Source organism: Seriola aureovittata, chromosome 3, assembly GCF_021018895.1.
Source record: "Seriola aureovittata isolate HTS-2021-v1 ecotype China chromosome 3, ASM2101889v1, whole genome shotgun sequence".
NCBI classification, from domain to species: domain Eukaryota; kingdom Metazoa; phylum Chordata; class Actinopteri; order Carangiformes; family Carangidae; genus Seriola; species Seriola aureovittata.
This window is the reverse complement of record NC_079366.1, coordinates 31,525,771-31,550,770: the sequence shown is the minus strand read 5'-3', so window position 1 is coordinate 31,550,770 and position 25,000 is coordinate 31,525,771. Positions and strand designations below refer to the sequence as shown.

Genomic DNA, 25,000 nt, shown 5'->3' with positions numbered 1-25,000 from the left:
GAAACAGTTTGGAACCCGAACACCTGTGGGAGGAGAGCTGCTGAGTGGAGCCTCCAGTCTCAGATCCTCTGGAGCTTCCGTCACTCTTCTTCATGTGCATACAATCGCGGCTGAAGCGCCTGAAGCAGACGCCGCGCTGGAAGTGAAGAAACATCTGGACACAGATGCTGCAGGTTCTCCGGCGTGTAGCCACCGACTGAAGCCGACGACCTGTGGCTACAGCTTTCATAGTCCAGCTCTGTGTCCACACACACACACACACACACACACACACACACACACACACACACACACACACACACACACACACACACACACACACACACACACTCTGCCGAACAACATGAGAAAAATGAAAACGAGCAACAAAAACTGATGTAAACATTATTTTAGGAAAACAAACACCTGAGACTATTTCGTCGCTGCACTGAAAAGGTTTCTTTAGATGTGTTCCCTCATTTCCTGATGACGCTGCTGCCAACTCTTTTTCTGTTGCCTTGGCAACCAATAATGGCAGCTGCCAACAAGGCTGTGCCCCCCCCCCCCCCCATCATACTTTGCTTTGTAACTACACAGACATGTAGACGAGCGGCTGCTCCACAACTCATTTGTGGGGTTTAACGTTACGTTCGGGACTGAAACGTCGACTGCGAAGGAGTCGGTCTTGGACTTTCTCAGAGTTTAGGCTAATGTTAGCGACTCTGTCCCGACTCCAGCTAACGTTAGCCAAGATAAAGCTACGTTAGCTAAACACATCGTTAATTTTCATCCTGAAAAAACCTTTCTTTTGTTAAAAGGTGAAACACGGTGACATTTTGCTTGGGACCTGTTAGCTTTAGCCTCAGTCTGCTAGCAACATATCCTTAGCCTCAGTTTGTTAGCATCAAATCATGTATGTAACCATCAAGTGCATTCAAGACCTCAAAAAAGTCTTTTCAAAAACAGGTTTCAACCAACTCATGGAGCTAACATTAGCCTAATTAGCTAGCTAGCTGAAGCTAACAAAATGTTCCAGTGACAGTTGTAATTTCAGCCAATAAAACTGATGTTTGCCAAATAGAAACAAGAAGCTGCTTCTGTCTGAAATCAAAGATCAGTGTTTCAGAAAGTCGACGGTTATCTGCCGTCATTACTGCTGTAAACTAGAAAGACTGACTGTCATAGCAACAGTGACTAATTAACAGGTTAATTTCTGAGCTCACAACGCTCTGAAGAACAAAGGTTGACCTGGGTAACCACCACGTATACATGACTGTAGTTAAAAGCAAGTATGAGCTTTGAAACATCCTCACACTCAGAGAACGGAGATCAGCAGAATGAAGTGAACGTGGCGAAGAATTAACAGGCTAAACATGACAAAGCAGGCGGACACGCATCATTACACACCACAACGGATCATGAGAAAGTGAGGTTTGAAAATATGCTGCATCAGAGCCGCAGCTGAAACCTTTAACATGACAATTTCAGTTCAGACACATCACAGGATGAAGAGAAATCATTGTTCTGCTCTGTGTGTCCAGCAGAGAGCAGTCCAGGACATGTTTAGCCTAGCTTAGCACAAAGACCGTAAACTGTTAGCCTAGCACCTTCAAAAGAGAAAAATCTTCCAACAAATCACGAGCACTACTCAGAGACATTTTGTTCCCTGAGTTTCATTTAATAAAGATTTACTGAAGAGGGTAAAAACTCTGAGCTAACAAAGTCTCGAGAAGCAGGTCACACGCCAACAGAGCTGTATCTGACATACAGCTAATAAGCTACGATAGCTTCTATCATTCTGGACTCAAAGGTCAAAGGTCAGCTGTATCAGTGGCTGTTGCTTAACGGCACAAATTTGTGGGTCAAAAAAAGATTTGAGCACATTTTCTTTGCTCTTGTGAGCAGTCGTGTTAGCTTGCAAGCTAGTCACCAATCCATCCATTGGCTAGAGCTAGTGGTGAAGAAGCTAACTCTAAGCTAACTGGGCTAAGAAGCTAATATTTGGATCTTAATATCAAACTGTGCTAACTGATAGCTTTAGAGACACAGATGCTAACAAGAAGAGACAACATGGTGGGAGAGTGATTTCTTTTCTCTTTTGATGGAGCTAACAGTCTCTCCCAGTCTTTGTGCTAAGCTAGGCTAAGACAAACTGCACCTCTCTCTGTGATGGAGAAACAGATCTTAGTGAGCGTTCAGGTTTGAACTGCAGCAGTGACAGTGATTCATGTTCTTTCCAAACTCAAACATTTCGTACCAAACTGAAGGAAAACATTGAGTCAAACTGATTGAACAGACGACCAGTCTGAGGAGCCAGATGTTAGCCAGATGTTATGGTGTTTTTGGTTACCTGGTGATGTTGAACCCTTCATGATGCAGGTTGGTGTAAAATAAGTTACCCCACACACACACACACACACACACACACACACACACACACACACACACACACACACACACACACACACACACACACACAGAAAACATTTTCCCTTGAGAGTCCTGACAGCTTCAGGCGTTGAGGGTAGACCGTCTTGACGAAAAGCGCTGCTCTTCTGCGTCTACCTGAGCTCAAACTACTCGACTGCTGCTGCTGCCGGACGAATCAGAGCGTCTTCACAAAGTTCTCCCCATGAATGAAAAGTGTTTTGATTGATAAACCTACACAGACACAAACTCCCCCGTTCCCTCAGTCAGGTGTTCATGATTTAAGGTAGTTCAGGTGAAATCAAAACCGAGAAAGGAAAGCATCCTCGTGTCGAGTCCGGGTTGTTCATCGGCAGAGGAGTGGTCCAACTGAAGCGGAAAGCCCAAAACATGAATCCAGCAGGTAGAAGGATGCGCTGCCGACACTGAGGTGGAGATCAGGTGAGTTCGTCGGCCACTTCAGTCCGGTGATGGATGACATTGTCCGAAAGTGGCGACGTTGTTAATCCAGACAGCACTTTGAACAACATGCAGTGAAAGCTTGGCAGATCAAAAAAAACCCAAAACTTCCAGGTGATGTGTTGAACGTACCAGCAAAATCCAAGACCCACGGGTTCCACGAAAAGAAAGAGGAGAACGTCGAACAGGGAAAGGAGACTGCGATGCGTCTGCGTAAGCGAGGCTTCTACCACTACAAGAGCTTGGCGAGTTATTTAGCACTCCGTTAGCGGAGGACGGCGGCAACGGCGGGGGTTTGTTTGGAGGCATCTACCAGGCTGAGGAAAAACACAGCGTCAGCATCAGCTTTGACCCCTCGGTCGAGTCCCGGCGACCTGCGGTGGGATCAGGAGTCAAGACACGAATGCGAACGAACAAAATTCAGCCCAGGCACGAATTTTTAAACCCTGTCCCCCTCCCCCAGAGAAAAAACAAACACAAAAAAAAAACTTTTGGCTTTGTGATTATGTACAGTGACTTCCTGTGAAACAGTTTGATGTCCATCAAGTTTCCACAGACGTGCAGGACTGGATGTTGGCGACCCAGCGCCGGCGTCAAAGGTCAGGGTCAAGTCTTCGAGCCAGGAGGAGGTGGAGCTAACCGTATCAGTCTATTTGTATGTCTGTATGTGTGTAGTGATTCTTTAGTCAGCTTTATTTTCCAAATGTTGTGTGGGTATGGACCCTCAACTAGCTCCGCCCCCTCCCTCTGGCTCCACCTCCAGCTACTGGTGGACCTCGTTGGCGATCAGACTGTCCTCCCCTGACTGGAAATCCGCCTCGTTGATGCTGTTCCCTCCGTTCAGCATCTCCTCGTCCTGAGACGACCCGCGGTCCTCCTCGCCGCTGCCCCCGCCCGGCTCGTCCGAGTTTGGGTCCTGGAGCACCTGAGCGATGTACATCTGCTGCTGCTGCTGCTGCTGCTGCTGCTGCACCACACAAAACCACAGCACCCAGGTTAACCAGCAGGAGGAGACAAAACACCGAGTTCACAGCATCCTAACTCGTCCTGGGAATCGAACCTCACTGACTGTGACGGAAAACACCACAGATACCAAAAGGCGGCATCAGCGTCGAGACTCTCTCTTCGCTTCCTGACGTAAATCATTTGTATCTTATAACAAAGACAAAGGTCGGCTACATGTGAACTCAGGTGTGCTGAGATTTTTATGGCGGTTCAGTGATGTTACACCTCAGGACACTACGAACAGACTAGACCTACACTGATGATGAAGACCAATGACACTGTCAAAAGCTCCATAACATATAAAATAAGAGGACCTTCAGTGGAGAACTCAAGAATTAAAACTTCCTCGTTAACAACCTCATAAACTCAACAACTAGTCTAATGTGTGAGCGAGCAAACAAACCAGGAACGAGTTAAATCCACTCACCTGAGACTTGGTGGTCGGGGAGGACGAGGGACGAGCCGGACGTCCGTTCTCAACCGTGTCCACGTCGGTCTCCTTGGTGTCGATCTGAGACACAGACAGAGTGAGACAGTGAACAGAAGCGTTCATGTGACTGAACCTGTGACGGACCGGCTGCTGTACCTTGTAGTTGTGAGCACTGAGATACTTGAAGTGTCCGAAACAGACGTGGGACAGGCAGACCACGATGGTGACGATCAGCACCACCAGAGTGAACATGGAGGTCGGCGTCTTGAAACCTGACGGCACATTAGCATCAGTTAGCATCCGACAACGAGCTCTCACGCACCGATACACCTGCCTCAACTAATTGATTTGGACTCGACTGACTTGAGACTGAAAAGGACATTGATCAAGTAGAAAAGGTGGTTTAGTGGTACGTCCAACAGGGGGCGGGGCTTACCTGTGCGTACGGTGGAGAAGAAGAGGAGCCAGAAGAGGCAGAGGATGGGCGCAGCCACCACCTGGGTGACGGCTCCGGAGTGGATCTTCTTGTCCAGCTTGGAGGGCAGGTAGGCGTAGTACATGTTGTACCGGTCCACCAGGTGTTTCAGCAGCATGTACATCAGACCTGCAGGGGCACAGGTGAGCTGCTTAGTCAGGACGTCCCACAGATGACTCAATATATCTGATCCGGGTTGTCACTGACTGGACTTGTGTGGACTGATCTGTGTGTGTGTGTGTGTGTGTGTCTGAACTGATTTGCACCAAACCAGGTGAAGGATCATGGACCAGGAAATAAACCATTAGATTTTGGTGCTGATCCAGTTAAAGCAGCAAATTCTTTATCACTTTCCTCACTTTGAGAGATCAAACATTTTTCTACAACTTTGTTTATTTCTGAGTAAATCACGTTTGGATCTGGATCTAAAAGTCAGACATATTGATGGTGTTGGTGCAGATCCGGATCATGATCCAGATGTTTGTTGGGTCATGGTGGAGGTCTGGACTCAAGTTTGGATCATATCAGCTGACTGAGACTCGTCTTGACTTTCTTCACTCTGAGATCTTTGTCATGTGTACTCAAATGTACATACATATAATATGGTATACTATAGTAACAGTATACAGTATATACATGTCTGTACTGTAATACTGCGTGACAGCTGTGTCGCTGCAGGGCGGCTGAGACTGACCGAAGGGGACGATGATGGGGCAGGTGATGCTGTAGGCCATCACAACCGTGAAGACGTTCATCATCCAGGCGTAGGCTGCTCCGAACTGGAACTCATAGGCCTGGTGCTGAAGGGACGACACACCACGCTTTAATACAGTCACAGCAGCGCCACCACGAGGCGGCCATGTTGAGTAACAGCAGGAGAAGACACAACTTTACTGTCAGATTCAGATGTCCACATAAAGACAACAGACACAGAAACAATGGAGGACTTGGACGTGATCTGGTTGTGTTAAAGTGATCTGCGTCCGTGTCCGTCCTCACCCTCTTGACGTTGCGGCGGTCGGCGGCGGAGCGAGCCAGGCACAGCCGGATCATGTACATGAGCAGACCGGGGATCCGCAGCAGGTCCATGGCGTTCCCGATGAACGCAGAGGCGATGACGTAGTTCACGAAGAACGCTCCGTTATCTGGCAGGAAGACGCACCTGAAGGGGACACAGCGGACAAGAACGTCCTTCAAATGACTGATCAATAACTGATCATTTATTAATGGATCATACCTGCAGGGACACCGAGCTGTTTCAGAATAAGAGCACCTGAACAAAAGCTTCACATACAGTTATCACCTCATATGACAGAAGTTCAGGACGGCTAATATTAATTATTCATTTAAAAACGTAATTATATTTTTAAAATGCTTAAATGTTTATTTGGATTTCTTACATTTTAAATCTAATTAAATAAGAAAAAAATCAAATGTTCATTTAGATTTTTGTTTAAAATACATAGTTACAACTAAAAAAATAAACAAACAATAAAAAAAATAAAATCATATGAATGTGATTGTTTAGAGTAAACTGAAAATTAAGATTTCATTAGAATTTTAAAATAATTTTTCATTTTAACATGAAAATCAAAATTAAACTTTTAAAGATTTAATTCAAAACTTAAAATGGAAATGTGCTTTTAATGTTTAAAGTCATAAATCATATGCACACAAATGTAAATGTGGTTAAATGATACACACACACTACTACACTGTGATAAACTAAAAATCACTCACTCAAATCTGACTTTAGCATCAGCCAGGAACTTCCTGTCAAAGAGCCAGCGGAAGAAAACGTCCAGACTGGAGGAGACAGAGACACGTTAGCGAGGACAGCAGAGGTCAAAGGTCACTCAGGATTCTTACAGTCCAGCTGTTTTTATCACCTGCTCAGTCCGAGAGACGGCAGCAGCAGAACCATGAAGATCAGGAAGGTGTAACATTTGTGCATCGTGGTTCTGTTTTCTCCAGACCTGTGGACACACAGAGTGGGTGGGATCAGGGTGAGATCAGGGTGGGATCAGGGTGAGATCAGGGTGAGATCAGGGTGAGATCAGGGTGGGATCAGGGTGAGATCAGGGTGGGATCAGGGTGGGATCAGGGTGGGATCAGGGTGGGATCAGGGTGAGATCAGGGTGAGATCAGGGTGAGATCAGGGTGGGAACAGGGTGGGAACAGGGTGGGAACAGGGTGAGATCAGGGTGGGAACAGGGTGGGATCAGGGTGAGATCAGGGTGGGATCAGGGTGAGATCAGGGTGGGATCAGGGTGAGATCAGGGTGGGAACAGGGTGGGATCAGGGTGGGATCAGGGTGAGATCAGGGTGGGATCAGGGTGGGATCAGGGTGAGATCAGGGTGGGAACAGGGTGGGAACAGGGTGAGAAGTGTGAATAACAGCTCAGGGCTGCAGCAGTGATGAAGACGATGAAGAGGAGGGAGAGTTACCTGGTCCAGTGAGCCTCGAAGAACGCAGAGTAGTAGACGATGGTGGGAAGCAGAGCAGAGAACGCCCAGAGCAGCAGAGTGGGGAAGAACTGAGTGACGATGGGATTCTGTCCAAGAAAACAAACAAACAGATAAACAAAGAGACCGATAAACAAACAAAGAGACAGGTAAACAAACAAACAAACAAACAGATAAACAAAGAGACCGATAAACAAACAAAGAGACGGGTAAACAAACAAACAGACAGGTAAACAAACAAAGAGACAGACAGGTAAACAAACAAACAGACAGGTAAACAAACAAACAAACAAACAGGTAAACAAACAAAGAGACGGGTAAACAAACAAAGAGACAGGTAAACAAACAAACAGACAGGTAAACAAACAAACAAACAAACAGGTAAACAAACAAAGAGACGGGTAAACAAACAAAGAGACAGACAGGTAAACAAACAAACAGACAGGTAAACAAACAAACAAACAGGTAAACAAACAAAGAGACGGGTAAACAAACAAAGAGACAGGTAAACAAACAAACAGATAAACAAACAAAGAGACCGATAAACAAACAAAGAGACGGGTAAACAAACAAACAGGTAAACAAACAAACAGATAAACAAACAAAGAGACGGGTAAACACACAAACAGGTAAACAAAGAGACAGATAAACAAACAAAGAGACAGGTAAACAAACAAACACACAGGTAAACAAACAAACAAAGGGCTAAGTAAACAGGCTCATCACGTCAGTAACGACTCTCGTCCCCCTGACGACCTGCTCAGTGACGAACAGGCTCGTGGTTTCTTACGTTGAGATACTCGACGGGTTTGGTGACGTTGAACTTGTCCATGGTGGAGATGATGATGGCGGGCGTGGTGAGGAAGAAGAGCAGGATGAAGAGGATGCAGTTGATGATGAAGCAGCGGATCCACCAGGAGATCCCGCCCAGCGACAGGTGCTCCCTGCAGGAAGGAACCGGAACACAATGTCAGGTAATCTGAGAGGGTTTGTTTGTTTGGTGTGTGGTGGGGTCTCAGGCGGGCGGAGCTCGCGGACATACCAGCGGACGTTCTGCGGGTCGGGCGCATACGAGACGCTCCAGTTGTGAACGTGAAGAACGTCGCTGAACTGAGAGGAACGAGGCTCCTGACGACAGTGACAGCCCTGAACCTGACAGGCGTTAAAGTCCTTCAAAATACTGTGTAGACAGAGGGGGTGGGGCCACCGAGAGGGGCGGGGCCACCGAGAGGGGCGGGGTCAAAGGATGAGATACGAGACAAAGTCAGAATCTAAATTTAAATCCAAACATCATTAACAACAGAAACAACTCCTCTGTCAGATCAGAGACAGAGGGGTGGGGTTAACATAGGGGCGGGGTTAGGGCGGGGCTCACATGGCGGTCATGGCCTCGTTCTGGAAGGTGACGAAGGCCATGCCCAGAGGTTTGGTGTGGACCTTCTCCTTCTCCTTCCTGTACTCCTCCTTCAGCTTGGCCTCTCTCTTGGTGTAGTAGCTGACCGCCTCCTCCTGCACCACAAACACAACGCACTGTTTACTAACACGCTAGCATGTTAGCACTGATGCTAACATTAGCCTGTAGCTGATGAGTTTAAGGTTGAGTGTGTTCATGTGAGCTGTAATCAGAACTGTGCCCTGCTGGTGGCGCCACATGAACAACCAGAGAGCGTCACAGTGACAGGAAGTCAGAAAAACTTTATGTCAATCAGCTATGACACAGTTCAGCAGCAACCAATCAGAATGAAGAAGGGCTCCGCTCTGGAGAACGCTAGAGAACACAACCTGTAAACTTTGGTTCCCAAACACAAGGGAGGTGAAACTGATAACCGTTTCCTCATCCTGAAGTAAAACACCTGGACACAGGTGTGTGACACTGCAGGTGAAGCCTGTTATATATTTAGTGATAACAGGAGGGAATATCATGCTAACAAGCACCGTAGCATGTAGCACAGTGTTGCTTGACGACTTGAATCAGTCGGTAACGTTAACGCCACACAGCGTTTAAGAAAACTGACGTGTGACTGTAGAGAAACACTTTTTATATCTATGAGAATCGTTAAAACTCATCTTCATGTCTGATGATCTAAAGATCAGCCTTCACCTGAACCAGCGTGACCTGCTGCTGATCAGCTGATCAGACCAGGACACACTGTGAAACCTAAAGTGTCAGCTGTAGCTCAGAGAGCGGCGTCACCTCCTCGCAGCCGGTGATGGCGCAGCAGCAGAGGTGTCCGCAGGGTTTGGGGTTGATCATGGTGGGAACGTGTTCCTTCGCCATCAGGTCAGTGAAGAACTTCTTACTGCGCTCCGTCTTCTTCCTGTAGAACAAACACACAGTGCAGAGTTGTTTCATCAGCTGTGATCTGTGATCAGCAGTGTATCCCAGCATGCACTGGGCCCTGACCCTCTCACCTCTCAGCGTTTAGAGACATCAGTTTGGCCACGTTGTAGCAGATCCGAGCCTCCAGTACCGTGCAGTTCTCATACGCCTGTCTGAGGAGAGAGAGGGAACAGGTGAGATCCTGGAGGTCAAAGATCAAAGATCACAATGATCAGGATCTACGACGTGAACAATCCTGTCTGAGGACATTTCTGTCTGTTCATGTCTGTGCTGTACATTTATATTTATACATTTTTTAAATGACTCCACATTGAGCTAAACATTTCATTCTGCTGTTTATGGTCTGACTTCATCATCATCATCATCATCATCATCATCATCAGGAGGAAGATCAGTGAACTTACTCAAAATGCTGTTTGATCTGACTCTCCTCAGCATATTTGGAGATGCCGTTAATGAATAAAGTGCGTTTCACCTGCAAGACAGAAAACTGGGATTAAACACACAACTCGCAGAAAAACCAGTGTGTGTGTGTGTGTGTGTGTGTGTGTGTGTGTGTGTGTGTGTGTGTGTGTGTGTGTGTGTGTGTGTGTGTGTGTGTGTGTGTGTGTGTGTGTGGTCCTACCAGGTCATCCTCCTTGTAGTGCATCTTGGACGTGTGTCTCCTCATGCTGTAGACGGTCAGCAGCAGATACATGAAGGCGAACGAGGTGTGAAGCCACAACAGGTTCGTCCTGCAAGACAAAACCCAAGGAAACATAAACTCCAGGCTACACACCTGCAGCTAGGCTAACACTTCCCCCTGCCTCCTGTCTCTGTGCTAAGCTAACACTTCCCCATGATTCCTGGCTCTGTGCTAAGCTAAGCTAACAGTTCCCCCTGCCTCCTGTCTCTGTGCTAAGCTAGGCTAACAGTATTCCACTGCTTCCAGTCTTTGTGTTAAGCTAGGCTAACAGTTTCCCCCTGCTTCCAGTCTTTGTGCTAAGATAGGCTAACAGTTTCCCCCTGCTTCCAGTCTTTGTGCTAAGCTAGGCTAACAGTTTCCCCCTGCTTCCAGTCTTTGTGCTAAGCTAGGCTATGACACCAGCAGAGATCCTGATAGACTCACTCAGACTTCAGATTGGCTATCGTGGTGCGTCCAAAGCTGTAGGCGTTATTTTCTGGAATAAACAAGAGTAGAAGTCAGACCATCATCATCGTCGTCGTCATCATCATCATCATCATCATCATCATCATCATCATCAACATCAACATCAACATCAACATCAACATCATCATCATCATCATCATCATCATCATCAGTCCTGGACCTGTAGAACTGGTCTCAGGTGCAGCTCTCACCTGAGACTCTAAATTCCTTCCTGATCTGGAAACAGTAGCTGATGAAACGACCTCAACATTAAGTCTATTTAGTAGCTGTTCTGGAGCTTTTGGTCACATGATCTTCCTCAGCAGAAGGAGTTTGAGCTACGCCAACTTCAACCTACAGCAACAGTTGTGGTGACAGATCACACCTCTGGACATGAGACTCCTCCCACTTCAAATCTGTGACGTGTTGCTCAAACGTGACGACGTTCTGTTTCTAAATAGGGGCTGTTTCCATGGAAACAAAAGTTCAACCACAGGGATCAGAGCTAATGTAGAAAAGCTTCAGTTCCTCAGGGTGTTTTATATTTATATAAAGTTTTTATTCAAAGTGACCCGCCAGCAGGTAACCAGCAGCGTTATTATGACTGACGAGTCGTTACACCGTGTTCTTACTGCAGGAGAAGAAGAAGTCAGGTGGATTCTACACGATTCAGAGTCACTACAGGACTGAAACACAGGGACACGACGCTGCTCTACCATCAGACAGCACACACACCGACAGACCAGCAGCTGTTACCTTCTTTAGAAGGAGGTCCGGGGGCTCCTCGGCTGAGGAAAGCATGTTTACTGATAATTCTGACTAAATGAGACACAAGGTGAGAACACTGTGAGAGAAAAACCAAGACCAGGGTCCAGAGTCTGCAGGTCTCAGTCCACCTGCTGGAGTCAGGTCTTAGTCTTAGTGTCAGGCGGTCACAGGTGAGGTTTGAGAACTACTGCTCTGGATCACGGTGACCAGATGTCCCTGATTTCTGGGGACAGTCCCTGTTTTGGTGGCTGTCCCCGGAAATGTCCTTGTTCTTTAACTGTGAAATTCAAACAGACTTTGAGCGTTGCATTTGTTTTGGCCAACAGAGGGCGCTGCCTGCTGCCTGCAGAAGTGAAGCTAACACGTCAAAATAGAGTTATCCAATCAGATTTATCTTTTTTCTTGTTGTATCTAGGCAGAGAAAAGGTTAGCTGGCTCACTCATTGGTTAGGAGTTCATTAACATGCAGTGAAATAACAAAAACACAAAAACAAAAACTGGGACTGTCCCCTTTTTTGTTTTATAGTAGGGATGGAACGGTTCACGGAAAAAATCCGTCCCGCTCGGTTCGCCTGTCTCGGTTCGGGGCATGTGCAGCCTTGCGCCAGTAACCCAGTGAGATCTTTTTTGCATTTGGCACGGAGGCGGAGGGGTTCAGGTTCGAGTGCAGCAGCCAGGTCAGTTGTGGAAATGGCGAGTGGAAAAGAGCAAGGAGGCCCAGAGTGAGAGGAGGCGCCAGCGGCACCGTTAAGGTCTGCTGTGTGGGAGCATTTTGGATTTAGTGCTGCCTACGATGATGCGGTAAGAAAGTGGTGGATAAAACTGCGACTTTGTGCAACAAGTGTTGCTCATGCTAGCGGCAACACGTCCAATGTGTTGGCTCACCTACGGAGACGTCACCCCAGTGATCACACAGGAGGAGGAGGAGAGAGCTGAGAGTCGGGTAGGAAGGTTCATAGCGAAAGATAAGAGCCTTATGCCGTGGTGGAGGATGCAGGATTTCAGCATATAATTAAAGTACTCGAGTATATAATATATAATATAACGTCCCTTCTGCCGACACTTCGGCAACACGGTAATTCCCGAACTTTATGAAGAGACACGAAGAGGACTTGTCAAAGAGCTGTCTGACACAGTCTACGTAGCTCTTACTGCTGATGGATGGACGTTCCCTAAAACCAACGTATACCGAATCAAAAACCATGATGCAAAAACTGTGACACGAAGCGAACCGTGGATCTTGTGAACCGTTCCCCCGATTTCATAGGCGTTGGATATTTTAATGATTCATTGAAGCTCAGACTGGAAATGTCCCTGGTTTTCATTCCAGATATCTGATCACCTTCCTGTGGATGGACCCTGACCTCTGACAGGTGTGGCTGTGTCGCTCTTACCCAGCAGGTCTCCAGAGAAGTTGACAGGTAGGACGATGCCGACGGAGAGGACGCCCACGACAACCAGCAGCCCGATGATGTGACGCTGGAAGGAAAGGTAGTGGACAGCATCCTCCCCACATTTCTCCCTGATCTCCTCATCCCTGCAGGAGGAGGAGAAGTTTTGTTATTAGCCAACATTAGCCAGGGCTAGCTGGTTAGCATGCTAACTTCAGTAGAAGAACAGTGGTGTTTGTTTCCAACTCTGGGGACAAAGTTTCATGTTGAACTCTAGTTTCTTCTACACTGGTCAGTAAACAGCTGCTAATGCTAACGTTAGCTATGTAGCAACATGTACAAACATCTTATTTTAATCTATAAAAACAGGGAGGGGCAGGACATGTGTCACACAACCGCCATCTTTGTTGTAACGGACTATTCTGTTCAGTCTTACTGCAGCAGATAATTAGCCACTTGAAATTTCAAAAAACTGCCATTTTCCAAGATGGCCGCCATTTCCAGCATAGGAAACATATTTACAGACATACACAGTGATACCCACTGGACAGATTTCAATGATGTTTCAGTTGTGTCCTGTTTTTGACAAAATTCATTTCATTTCTTAATGTCAATTAATTATTGTAAATAATTAAAATGATGTTTATGCTGACCAGGTTTCTGGCCTCTCTGTGTGATTGCTCTAATTCAGCAGGACTTTTAATTTGTAAAATGTAGGTAAACTTAACACTTTCACAGGTGTAACTTTTTACAGTGTAGTAAATGTTGTTGAATTGTTTGATTTTACACCTGGATCACTCATATGGAAACTTGTGGGTGAATTTATTGCAAAAACAACATTTCCTCGCCAGAAATGGCAGCCATCTTGGAAATGGCAGCCATCTTGGAAATGGCAGCCATCTTGAAGTTTTGAGTGGCTAATGTGTTTTAGACTTACTTTATTCTGAAGATGGCCGTGAGCCACGAGCAGAAGCCCTGCAGGTAGAAACACACACACAAAACAAACAGCCAGGAGGTGAAGTTTGAGTCTTTACTTGTTTTTCATGTCATGACACTAATTCTTTCATTTCTAATCCTTTGATTTTACTTGTTCGTCACTGTTTCATGTCTCAGACAAAAATCTGCATTTCTAAAATGATTTTCTATCTATATCATGAAGAATCTGCTTCCTGTGGGTGTGGTCAGGTGTGTTCAGGTGAGTGGGTGGAGCTTCAGATGAGGACCGGTGGTCTCAGGTTGACCTCCTCTGAGCCGCTCGGTGTTAATCTGGATTATCATCAACAGATTAACAGACACAGAAACCGGCTGAGCTCCACTCTCACTGCAGGAAGTCCAGATCTGACACACACACCTGTACACACCTGTCCCTCTCAGCTCTCACTGTACACCCCCCTTCACCTGTCGCTCACCCCCCCCGGGACCGCCTCACAGCCCTAAAACCTCTGAAGAAGACAGTGAGGAAGAGGAGGAGCAGGGGTGAAGGTGTCCTTACGTTGTCTCTCTGGTCGAAGTCGATGGAGCTGGAGACGGAGGTGAGGCGTTCGTAGCGGTCGGGCGTCTCCGAGTGCATCGCCGAGGCAACGCTGTGGAGACAGACAGGGAGGAGTCAGCTGACCGTTAGCTGTTAGCATGTAGCCGCTCTAACATTTGACATCTGAAAGCTGATTGGACCCTGAGGTTAGTTCCTCTGGTTCCTCCAACCCTAACAGGAAGTGGACACCGACAGCTTCCTGTCCACAGATGCACCTCAGACGTGTTCCCACCTCAGTCCAGGTGTTCAGCTTTAACCACCGCTGCTGACGTCACGTCCGACCTGCCGCTGGTTTAACGTCACTGGAGGTTTTTGATTCAGTTTTCAGATCTGACAGAAACACTTTATATTTTTAATCTGTGGTCAGTTTATTAAAATATTTGCTTGGAAATTCAACGTTTTCAGAGAAGTGAGGAGCAGCTAACAACCCAGCTCCTGAGCTTTCAGTCAGAGTCCATGGTCATCCTCCTGTGTAGAACAGTCAGCTCTGATGTCTCTGTAGAAACTTTTCCCCCAGTGATAATTAATCAGAAATAGATCAAACCTAAGTTTCTTAAGAAGTCATGAGACTTTTATTTTTCTGTGTAATATTCAGTTTTATATCAGGAGCGGTGTAAATCCACTCATCAGAAGGTCGACGGTTCGATTCCCAGCTCTTCCTGTCCACATGTCAAAGTGTCCTTGAGCAGAATACTGAGCCCTGAATCTGATGTAATATCAGTGTGTGTGTGTGTGTGTGTGTGTGTGTGTGTGTGTTCTAATAATGAGTATTCTGACGGGAAACAAACACGTCGTCTGTGAATGTTACATGTCACTATGTGTTTGTAGTGAGGCTGGTCTGGTGTTGTGACCTCGTTGAGATGATGTCACTGAGTGTTTGTGCCGAGCCGACCTCACCTGTCCCAGGTACTAACTCATCTGGACACACGAGTCCAAGCTCAGCTCTACTGTGTCGGGTCAGCTAACGAGCTAACGAGCTAACGAGCTAACTAGCACGTCACAGGGTCACGACACACTGAGCTACACACAAACAGCCTGTTACCTTTTCACCGGCTCATAGTTATCTCTGTCTCGCCTTCGGCTGAATTCACAGTAACATGGAGAGAAGTGTGGAGCAGAGTTAGCATCACACCTGTTAGCATCACATTAGCCAGCACTGATCCAAAGACACCCTTTGTTTCATTTAAATATGGTGCGCACACACACACACACACACACACACACACACACACACACACAGTCAGGTCAGTCTTCATGGGGTATGGGGGGTGATTGGTGCCACAAAGATCAGCTCCTTCCTGTCCTGTTGTGTCATTAATCTGCCTCAGACCTCCGTCACACAGACGGAGGCGGAGTCATGGTACGGAGGCCTGGATGTTTCTGTTCATCTCATGTTCACGATAAGATTTAACAGTAAGACACAAACATCCATGTGGTCGTGGCACAAACGACCCCCCATACATAAACACACACAAACTGAAATGAAGAAGAAGTCGAGGTGTTAGTGCACCAGAGACAGGAACTCTGTTAATGACACCAGAGGAGGAGGAGGAGGAAGATGTTAGCAGACAGGTCAAACATGGAGGAAGCAGCAACATACTATTCCCGCTCCTCCAGGTCGCTGAAACGCTTCTTCAGTCTTAAGGAGAAACAGAAAGACAACAAAAGCTGCTGTGAGAGAGAAACGTCACTGAGGACCACAACAACACAAGTTCAGACACAAGAAGAAGAAGAGTCCGTCAATCAAACACCTGCATTTCTTCTTCAGCTGTTAAAGTCTGACGTTGTTCAGGATTCACCAGCTTCACTTCCTGTTTGTCTCTCTCTGTCCAGCTGTTCTCATGAGTCACACTGTGTCATCAGAGTGTCCACTATCAACACCTGTCCAACATCTGTCAAACACCTGTCAACACCTGTCAAAAACCTGTCCAACATCTGTCCAACATCTGTCCAACACCTGTCAACACCTGTCCAACATCTGTCAAACACCTGTCAACACCTGTCAAAAACCTGTCCAACATCTGTCCAACAACTGTCCAACACCTGTCAACACCTGTCCAACATCTGTCAAACACTTGTCAACACCTGTCGAACATCTGTCAAATGCCTGTCAAAAACCTGTCCAACACCTGTCCAACATCTGTCCAACACCTGTCAACACCTGTCCAACATCTGTCAAACACCTATCAAAAACCTGTCCAACACCTGTCCAACATCTGTCAAACACCTGTCAAAAACCTGTGCAACACCTGTCAAACACCTGTCAACACCTGTCCAACATCTGTCCAACACCTGTCAAAAACCTGTCCAACACCTGTCCAACATCTGTCAAACATATGTCCAACACCTGTCGAACGCCTTTCAAAAACGTGTCCAACACCTGTCCAACACCTGCCGAACATCTGTCAAACACCTGTCCAACACCTGTCGAACACCTGTCAAACGCCTTTCAAAAACGTGTCCAACACCTGTCAAACACCTTTCCAACACCTGTCAAACACCTGTCAAACACCTGTCCAACACCTGTCCAACACCTGTCCGACACATGGACAACACCTTTCCTACACCTGGACAACACCTGTCCTACACCTGTCCTACACCTGGACAACACCTGGACAACACCTGTCCTACACCTGTCCTACACCTGGACAACACCTGTCCTACACCTGTCCGACACATGGACAACACCTGTCCTACACCTGTCCTACACCTGGACAACACCTGTCCTACACCTGTCCGACACATGGACAACACCTGTCCGACACATGGACAACACCTGTCCTACACCTGTCCTACACCTGTCCTACACCTGTCCTACACCTGGACAACACCTGTCCTACACCTGTCCTACACCTGGACAACACCTGTCCTACACCTGTCCGACACATGGACAACACCTGTCCTACACCTGTCCTACACCTGGACAACACGACAACAGGTAACCTGCATCACAGCAGCTGTATTTATCATCAGGGCCTGATCAGATCACTTTAACTCTGAATCAGTTACCGCAATAACGTACTCTGTGAATCTAACCTGCTAACCGGTTACCATGGTTTCCCTTCAGGAAAAGTCAAGTATCAATAACATGTCAGGAGACGATGAGGTTCTTCACCTCCACAGGTCGAGTCCTTCTTATCTTTATTAGTTTCATCAAATCTCTCTACTGAGACTGTAGAAGCCAAAACCATCTGACATCTTTATCTTACCTAATAATTAACTTATGATGCTAATTTCACAAACTACCCAACATGCATCTCTCCACAACCAGGAGACAGGAAGAAGGAATAAACCTTTCTGCCCCCCCGGCCTCAGGGAGCAGTAATGATGTGAAGAGCCACCTGACAGCTGTTTGTTCTCCACAGGCTCCTCCCACCTCGTTATGACTGTGTGTGATTAAATCTTTACCTGTCAGCGTCGGTGACCAGCGCCAGGCGGCCATAGTCCCACGCAACCTTTCGTAGAATAGAGAAGACAAAGAGCAGCACCTGAAGAAGAGAGAGGAGGACTTCCTGTTAGTTGAAGAGTAGAAACACAGGGGCTGAGTGTGACTCAGTGCAATGCATCATGGTAGATATATATATCAGTACTTGTCAAGATGCATTGTGGGACACTATGAGTGCACTGTATAGGTCATAATAATTCTCAATACACATTCTGACAGAGGGAGTAGAAAGGGATGTACGTCAGAGGTCAAAGGTCACAGACAGAAACACACTGAGCATCATTATGTGGGTGGATGTGGACTTTCCGCCAGTATTGATTTTTCCAACAGTCAGTGAACGTCACAGCAGGGAAACCACAACAGCAGCAGCTCCCACAATGCACCCTGTTTTTACACCAACCAGATCTGTGACCTGATTCAACACTGAAGCTCACTGTCCCACAATGCACTGCAGCAGAGCACTGAGGAGCTGCTCACAGACCAGCTCTCAGAAACCAGACCGTGTGCAGTGAGAGTCCAGGATCCGTGTCTACTTGTCATGAACTGAGCGTGTGCAGCGGCAGCGGCGACTCACCAGGAAGCACATGAAGTCGAGGGCGAGCACGGTGGGGACGCCTCCGAACGGCAGCCCCTGCAGCACCGTGCTGCGGATACGAGCAGAGTAACAGTAATCTTTGGACTCGCTGTGAGCCGAGCAGTTGTCCTGACCGCCGCACGGCTGGCCGCCGCCGAATATCGCCATGGTAACGATCAGCTCACTGCCACATCCTTGCTGAGAACCTGAGGGAGGAAGAAAACTTTATTAACAACATGAACAAAACACATTTACAGGCAGCAGACAGAAATAAGTCAGTGTTATTATCAATACTGATCAATACTGATTATCACAGAGAGAGGAGCTGACTACATTTCCCAGCATGCCTGAGCAGCAGCAGGCAGCTCCCTCCTCTGTGCCCTACTGATCCCGTTGCCATGGTGACGCCAGCTGCAACTCCTGACCCAGTTTTTCCGCCTCGGTGGACGTTTGTCACAAAACAACAGTGACGGCACTCCGACCGATGACATCATCGTTACATCACAGACTCAGAGAACAAAGAAACATCTGAGGTCGCTATACTGGACCCCCCCCACCCCCCCATCCCCAACCCTCAACCCCCACCTCTCACCCACCCCCACCTCCACCCTTCAACAAGCACCACCACAGTGACCAACTCATTGACTGACTGTTAGCCCTGTTAGCTTAGCCCGTGTTTAGAACAACTGTTAGCCGTGTTAGCTTAGCCCTGGTCAATTGTTAGCCATGTTTCTCTGTTTTCTGTGTTAGTTAGTTTCAGTTTGTTGCACCTGTGGCCACACCCATCAGTGATGTCACCAGTCCTGGAGAACGCCCGTACACCACTGCAGCCAGGTGAGAAGGGGGACCGCTGCAGGTCAGCAAAGACCAGATTCACTCTTTAAACATCTGAACCTCCTCCCTGACCTGTGTCACTGCTGCAGCTCCACCTGCGCACAACCTGCAGTGACTGACTTCCTGTTGTCTCAACCTGCACACACCTGTCCCAATGTATCTGACACACTGTCCATCACCTGAAGGAAACAGGTCCGAGGACTGGAGCAGAATTCTTCATATCCAGACTCTGAGACAGAAACCAGAGGGAAACCTGAGAGTGGTGTCCTGCAAACCCCACTCAGGACAGACGTCACACCTTCAGCCGGAGAACAGGTGAATCATCAGGATGTAGGTGTGTGTATTTACTGTAGCTGCAGGTGGCGCTGACAGGTTTTACACTGTTGTTCCTGTTGGTTCTGTGTAGAACGTGTGCAGTGATGATCTGGAATATTCCACCAGTTCAGCCTCATTCAGAGAACCCCCCCCTCCCCTCTGTGCTGTTGTCATGGTGCAGCAGCAGCAGCATGACTCATCTGAAGCCTCGAGTCTCAGAGCTGCAGACACACTGCAGCACACGCACACACGCACGCACGCACGCACGCACGCACGCACGCACGCACGCACACCTTGATTAGAACACGTGTGTCCTTAGACCTGTTCTGTTAGGGCTGGTTGGACCACTCTCATCCTCATTAGCTTAGCCCTGGTTAAGAACAACTGTTAGCCCTGTTAGCTTAGCCCTGGTCTACAACTGTTAGCCCTGTTAGCTTAGCCCTGGTCTACAACTGTTAGCCAGAACAAAGCTTCTTTAAGGGTTTGTCTAGATTCAGTGACCCCCCTTCTCCCTCCTCCCTCCTGAAGTCTGCAGCACAAAGATAACAGCTGAGTGTGTGTGTCACTGATATCTGCTCAGAGTGTGTGTGTCCGTTTACAGTGGAGACCGACAGGAAGTTAGTGAGGAGAGAGACCGCATGGTCAAACTGTGGACGTCGGGTCAGAGAATATATTTACTGCAGACTGTGACATCATCAGCTGATTTTATGCTCCACTGTGACATCAGCAGCTCGGTGAAAACAGCTGACTCAAGATCAGCGGCCTCTTCACCCCCAGCGTGATGTCAGTGACGCTCTCATCAGTCGACCTCACACGTCCCTCAGTCTGAACTCAGGCTGGACTAAAGCCTTTTATTCTGAAAAGTCAGTGAATCTTTCAGATAAAATGTCCAGCAGCAAAAAGCAGAAGCAGAAAGTAGAACTGGACCTCAGTGACATCACTGTGACATCACTGTGATATCACTAGAAAGAAGTCGTGACACCTGGAGCTATGACGGTGTGAGACGAGGTGAATCATTTGTTCTCAACACGTTTCTTTTTTAAGGTCGTATTTCATTCTTTCTTTGAGTTATTTTACTCAATCTTATTTTATTTAAAAAGTCATGAAACACCTGAGTGGCGCCCAGCAAAGCGCTCACCTGTCACATGATCGTCTGCTAGTGAGTGATTCTCATGTGATCAGATTTTTCAGGATGAGTCTGGATGTTCAGCTTCAAACGAGATCAAATTACTTCAAACCAGCTTAGAGGTGACAAACTTTACACAGGCAGCAACTGTAGAGAGAGGGGGAGGGGCTTAATGGTGTTCACCAGGTGAGAACCTGTGTTGTTTAAAGTTTCCTCCATGTTTTAAACGCTGTAAAAAATCCTCTGCTGTGATTCAAATTGTGTTTAACATCTACTCTTACTTCCTGATTGAGAAATGTGGTTCAGGCCTTGAGCCCCGCCCACCACCTGCTGGCTCCAGGTGGACAGGTGAAAGAGCAGAGAGTATGAAGATGGTGAGAGGAGGAAACATCACAGAGACTCAGTCAGACCCAGACTCAGAGGAGGAGTCTGAGACCAGAACCAGAGACTAGCAGACGGGTCAGAACCGTTAGCATAGTTAGCATTTTCTCAATGGTTAACATAGTTAGCATCTTTCAGAGCGGTTAGCTAGTTAGCATCTTGTCAGAACAGTTAGCGTAGTTAGCATCTTCTCTGATACAGTGTTAGCAGTTGTGCTAATGCTAACTCTCTCTCTCTCTGTACTGACAAGGTTTCAGGTGTATTTAGCCCCGCCCCCACAAGTTGACAGGATTGGTACCTTAGGTTTTGAAACCCTGGCCGACAATAAATAAATAAAGCAGACAGGCAGGCAGCAGGAAAAATAACTTCCAGAGGTCAGTGAAGGCAGCGCTGCCTTAGAGTCCACTCTCCAGTGTCAGATTTCAGAGCTTCAGCCACAAATAACCACAACACTGAGACACCACAGAGTTTTATTTTGAAGAATCAGTTGCGTTCAGGAAATATAGATTTTTTTTTGATTGACATGAGTTTTAATCCTGAAACTGAAACGATTTTTATTTGAATCATCTTGTTGAGAAACATAAAGTCTTAGAGAAACTTTGTCTCAAACAAAATATGTTTTAAATCTAATAAAGGGATTTAAATCAGGAACCATGTGGTTACAGAAGATTATAGATGTGACCAGACTTTTGAGGTAATAATCTTCTTTAATGGCAGATTATTTCCTCAGTTAATCAGTTCATCATTTAATCGACATCATGGTCAGTAGAAAGAGATTAAGTTACTGAGACAGAAAATACAGAAAAGCTTCATCTTCTTTATCTCTGAGGCTGAAACTGAAACTTTACTGAGATAATCAATCGATTATCAAAATAGTTGCTGATTATTTTTGTCGTGACAAATCGATTCTTCGAAGCATCGCAGTGCAGTTTTTATTCCTCTGATCCGGGTCTAAGCCAAAACCAGGTTCAACTACAGTCGTTGTGATACTGATCTAAAATACTGGATCAGGTTTCTGCGAGTATGTGAGTCTGTGCATCGATCTGATTCCACGTGACTTATTAATAGTTTAATAGAGACTTAGTTTCACACCTGGATAAAACAGCAGCAACTACTGAGGTAAACAGTGTGATATTAGCCGTTAGCAAAACATTAGCAATTCGACAAAATGTTCCAACGTGTTCAGTCTGTAACTCCTGCCTCTCAATCAAAACAATTACAACAGACGACAGATGATGTCATGAAGTAGCGTGGGATCATGGGAGTCGTAGTTTGGATTCCTTCAGTGTCAGTGGGTCAGGTGACTCTAACCGTTAAAAACATCTAAAGTCAGAGTCTGAGCGACGCTGTGCGGAGGACAGAGACTCAGGGAAGAGCTGCAGCTGAGGCTGATGCTGACCTGTGTTCTGACTGTTTCTCTGATCGCTCATGAAGCAGACGTTCAGCAGGTTTTTACCAGCAGCTGAACGATCCACAGAGGAGTCCTCCTCTCCACAACAAACACACCAGGGGATTAAACCAGGAGAAACTCTGAATAAAACAGTTTGACTTTAGACATCAGAGATTCAGCCAGGCTCCTCAGAGACAGGACGTCTCCAGCAGCTGCAGCTGATAAAGATCCAGACGTCCCACGACTAAAATCATCTGCTTCAAACAACCAGCTGAAAACACCCAGGTGGAAAAAGTGTCTGTGACTTAAAACCAGATAAAAGTCAATGCTGAGCTTCTGTCAGACAAACACACTGACACATGACCATAGAGGATATGATGTCATCAACAGGCTAACTCAGGTCTAAGACCAGTGTTACCATGGTAACAAGACACAGGAAAACATGGCTCATATATGTGTTTTGCTGACATTGTTATGGAGAGAGCAAAGAGTTTTTCTTCTTATTGTTTTACTCTTTGCTGAATTTTCAAAATAAAACATCCTGTAACTGTTGAATTCTTCATAAAGACAAACATGTTCTGCTGAAGGTAAAAGAGCTCAGTGGTTGGATGTGATTCCTTGGTCGGCCATTTTTTTTTTAATATTGAAAAAAGTCTTAATTTACCCAGAATTCATTGCACCACAGTCCAGTTTAATACAGTCAAGAATTAAAGTGCTTTGTTCAACAGTCTGTCTGAAGTCTGTGTGAAACCAGGATCACGTCCTCAGACTGTCTCCTGAATCCACCTGGACTTCAAACTGAACCAGGTGAAGGTGTGTTCTCTAATCCTCTAGTGTGTGTGTGTGTGTGTGTGTGTGTGTGTGTGTGTGTGTGTGTGTGTGTGTAGCTGAAAGGTTATTGTGTTTTTATAGATGTTTTATGTTGTGTTCTGTGTATGAGATGAGTTTTAGATATAAACTGACTTGATTCGTTCTCTACTAAATTGTTCTAATCAACAATTAACTAATTAATTAATCACGTTTTAATTGATCATTAATGAGCAGATGATGATTGTTTTCTCTGGATGTCACTAAAGACATTTTCATCAGAATGAACTGAAGATCTTTGTGTTTTGAACCAAATATTTTAAAAACGTTTTTCTCTATTTTCTGGTGTTTTACGGACTAAATGATTTTAATTATTTACATTAATATTGAACCCACTGATTAATGATTAATGTCAAAGTCTCCTCTGACAGATCTGGGTCAAATGTACAGCTGCACATCACTGATTCATGTCAGGGTGATTCTTGATTCTTTATTCTGTGAAATGTCAGAATAAAAGTCCAAACATTTCATGTGGAACCTGAGGATTTAGTGTCCATCGACTAATCGATTGATTGATTATTTTCAGCAGTGAGGCTCTTTTATTGACTCAGTCATGAAGTGACAGATTCATCTGATGAAACCATCCTGACAGAATTCCTCATCTCTTTTTATTTATGATTCATGTTGCACATTCTACATATTTGAATTATTTTTACATTCTATCAGAATATTTTTCACATTTGTAAATATTTTATTGTTAAATGTTTCTATTCATATTGAAGTTCTCTGTCTGCACGTGGTCTTATCTTTATATTTGTTCTTCTTCTGTTTATTGTTTTGAACCAGAACAAATTCCTCTCGTGAAAACCTGCTGGAGAACAAACCTGGTTCTGATCCTGGTTCTGGTTCTGATCTTGTGCATTCACACAGGCTCATGAGATGACCCTGAACACTGAGGAGTTTTCCTCGGAGACCTGGTCCTGGAGGTATAACAGACGGACCCGGGTCCTGACCCGGTTCATGTCTCAGGGGCTGTGACTCAGGACATTTTATTTTGCTCGGGTCTTTCCTGGATGGAGCCGCGGCCCTGCTGCACCTGCAGTCCGGCCTCAACCACACCACCTGCCGCACCGAACATCCGCTGCCCGTCCGGACCCAATGTCACAGAAAACACCGAATATCAGACATGAGACCTGGACACGGGGACACGGAGACACGGGGACACGGGGACACGGGGACACGGAGACACGGAGACACGGAGCCGTTCAAACCGTAATAAAGCGCGTCAGAAGCGGTAAAGAGGCTCCGGTCAGTCAGAGGGGAAATCACATTACAGCAGCAGACAGACAGACGGACAGCTCGGTGTGTCCTCTGCGCACACATTATATAACACAACACCCCCACCCCCCCAAAAAACACCGGAGCCGTACGGAGGCTGGATGGATGCTGTCCGGGTGGAAACACCGAGCAGCAGCGGCGGACAGGCCGCCGGTGAGGCTGCAGCAGCGGCCTGCCCGCCGCTAATCAACCCGCTGAGCAGATCAAACAAAGCCGCCTTATGATAAACCGGAGAATAAAGCCCGTAATAAATAAACCAATTAGAATAAAGCCGGTACCTGACCATCCGAACCCAAGTCCTTCTCCTCTGCTCCGGTAAATCAACAAATTTCACCGCAGAAAACGAGCCGTTAAATCCTCACAAATCCACCGCCGCCCCGGCCGCGTCC

The 25,000-nt window shown here is 46.5% G+C and overlaps 2 protein-coding genes across 7 annotated transcripts in view; one reads left to right on the top strand and one right to left on the bottom strand.

Moving 5' to 3' along the window:
* rrbp1b (ribosome binding protein 1b) overlaps positions 1–330 on the top strand; it is a 12,734-nt gene extending 12,404 nt beyond the window's left edge. For all 4 annotated transcript variants that reach the window (XR_008827208.1, XR_008827207.1, XM_056372682.1 and 1 more), the window contains one exon: positions 1–330. This exon is cut by the window's left edge. The gene's annotated coding sequence lies outside the window, so the exon portion shown is untranslated.
* The window catches only part of LOC130166864 (CSC1-like protein 2), a 26,399-nt gene that overhangs the window by 1,139 nt on the left and 260 nt on the right, over positions 1–25,000 (bottom strand). Inside the window, exons 1-24 of one of the 3 annotated variants that reach the window (XM_056372686.1) lie at positions 24,890–25,000; positions 18,421–18,626; positions 17,810–17,889; positions 16,002–16,040; positions 14,363–14,453; positions 13,808–13,845; positions 12,874–13,016; positions 10,691–10,742; positions 10,208–10,316; positions 9,987–10,057; positions 9,654–9,734; positions 9,436–9,559; positions 8,617–8,750; positions 8,284–8,421; positions 8,032–8,185; positions 7,224–7,330; positions 6,665–6,751; positions 6,516–6,581; positions 5,775–5,937; positions 5,470–5,575; positions 4,737–4,904; positions 4,457–4,572; positions 4,298–4,381; positions 1–3,832 (exon numbers count right to left, since the gene is read on the bottom strand). The exon at positions 1–3,832 is cut by the window's left edge and continues 1,139 nt beyond it; the exon at positions 24,890–25,000 is cut by the window's right edge and continues 260 nt beyond it. In XM_056372686.1, the coding sequence (XP_056228661.1) occupies positions 3,629–3,832; positions 4,298–4,381; positions 4,457–4,572; positions 4,737–4,904; positions 5,470–5,575; positions 5,775–5,937; positions 6,516–6,581; positions 6,665–6,751; positions 7,224–7,330; positions 8,032–8,185; positions 8,284–8,421; positions 8,617–8,750; positions 9,436–9,559; positions 9,654–9,734; positions 9,987–10,057; positions 10,208–10,316; positions 10,691–10,742; positions 12,874–13,016; positions 13,808–13,845; positions 14,363–14,453; positions 16,002–16,040; positions 17,810–17,889; positions 18,421–18,588 (2,523 nt within the window). In that variant the 5' untranslated portion in view covers positions 18,589–18,626; positions 24,890–25,000 and the 3' untranslated portion in view covers positions 1–3,628. Of the gene's footprint in view, positions 3,837–4,297; positions 4,382–4,456; positions 4,573–4,736; positions 4,905–5,469; positions 5,576–5,774; positions 5,938–6,515; positions 6,582–6,664; positions 6,752–7,223; positions 7,331–8,031; positions 8,186–8,283; positions 8,422–8,616; positions 8,751–9,435; positions 9,560–9,653; positions 9,735–9,986; positions 10,058–10,207; positions 10,317–10,690; positions 10,743–12,873; positions 13,017–13,807; positions 13,846–14,362; positions 14,454–16,001; positions 16,041–17,809; positions 17,890–18,420; positions 18,627–24,889 lie in introns of all 3 variants that reach the window. The other 2 variants (XM_056372685.1, XM_056372687.1) reach the window with 2 other exon arrangements.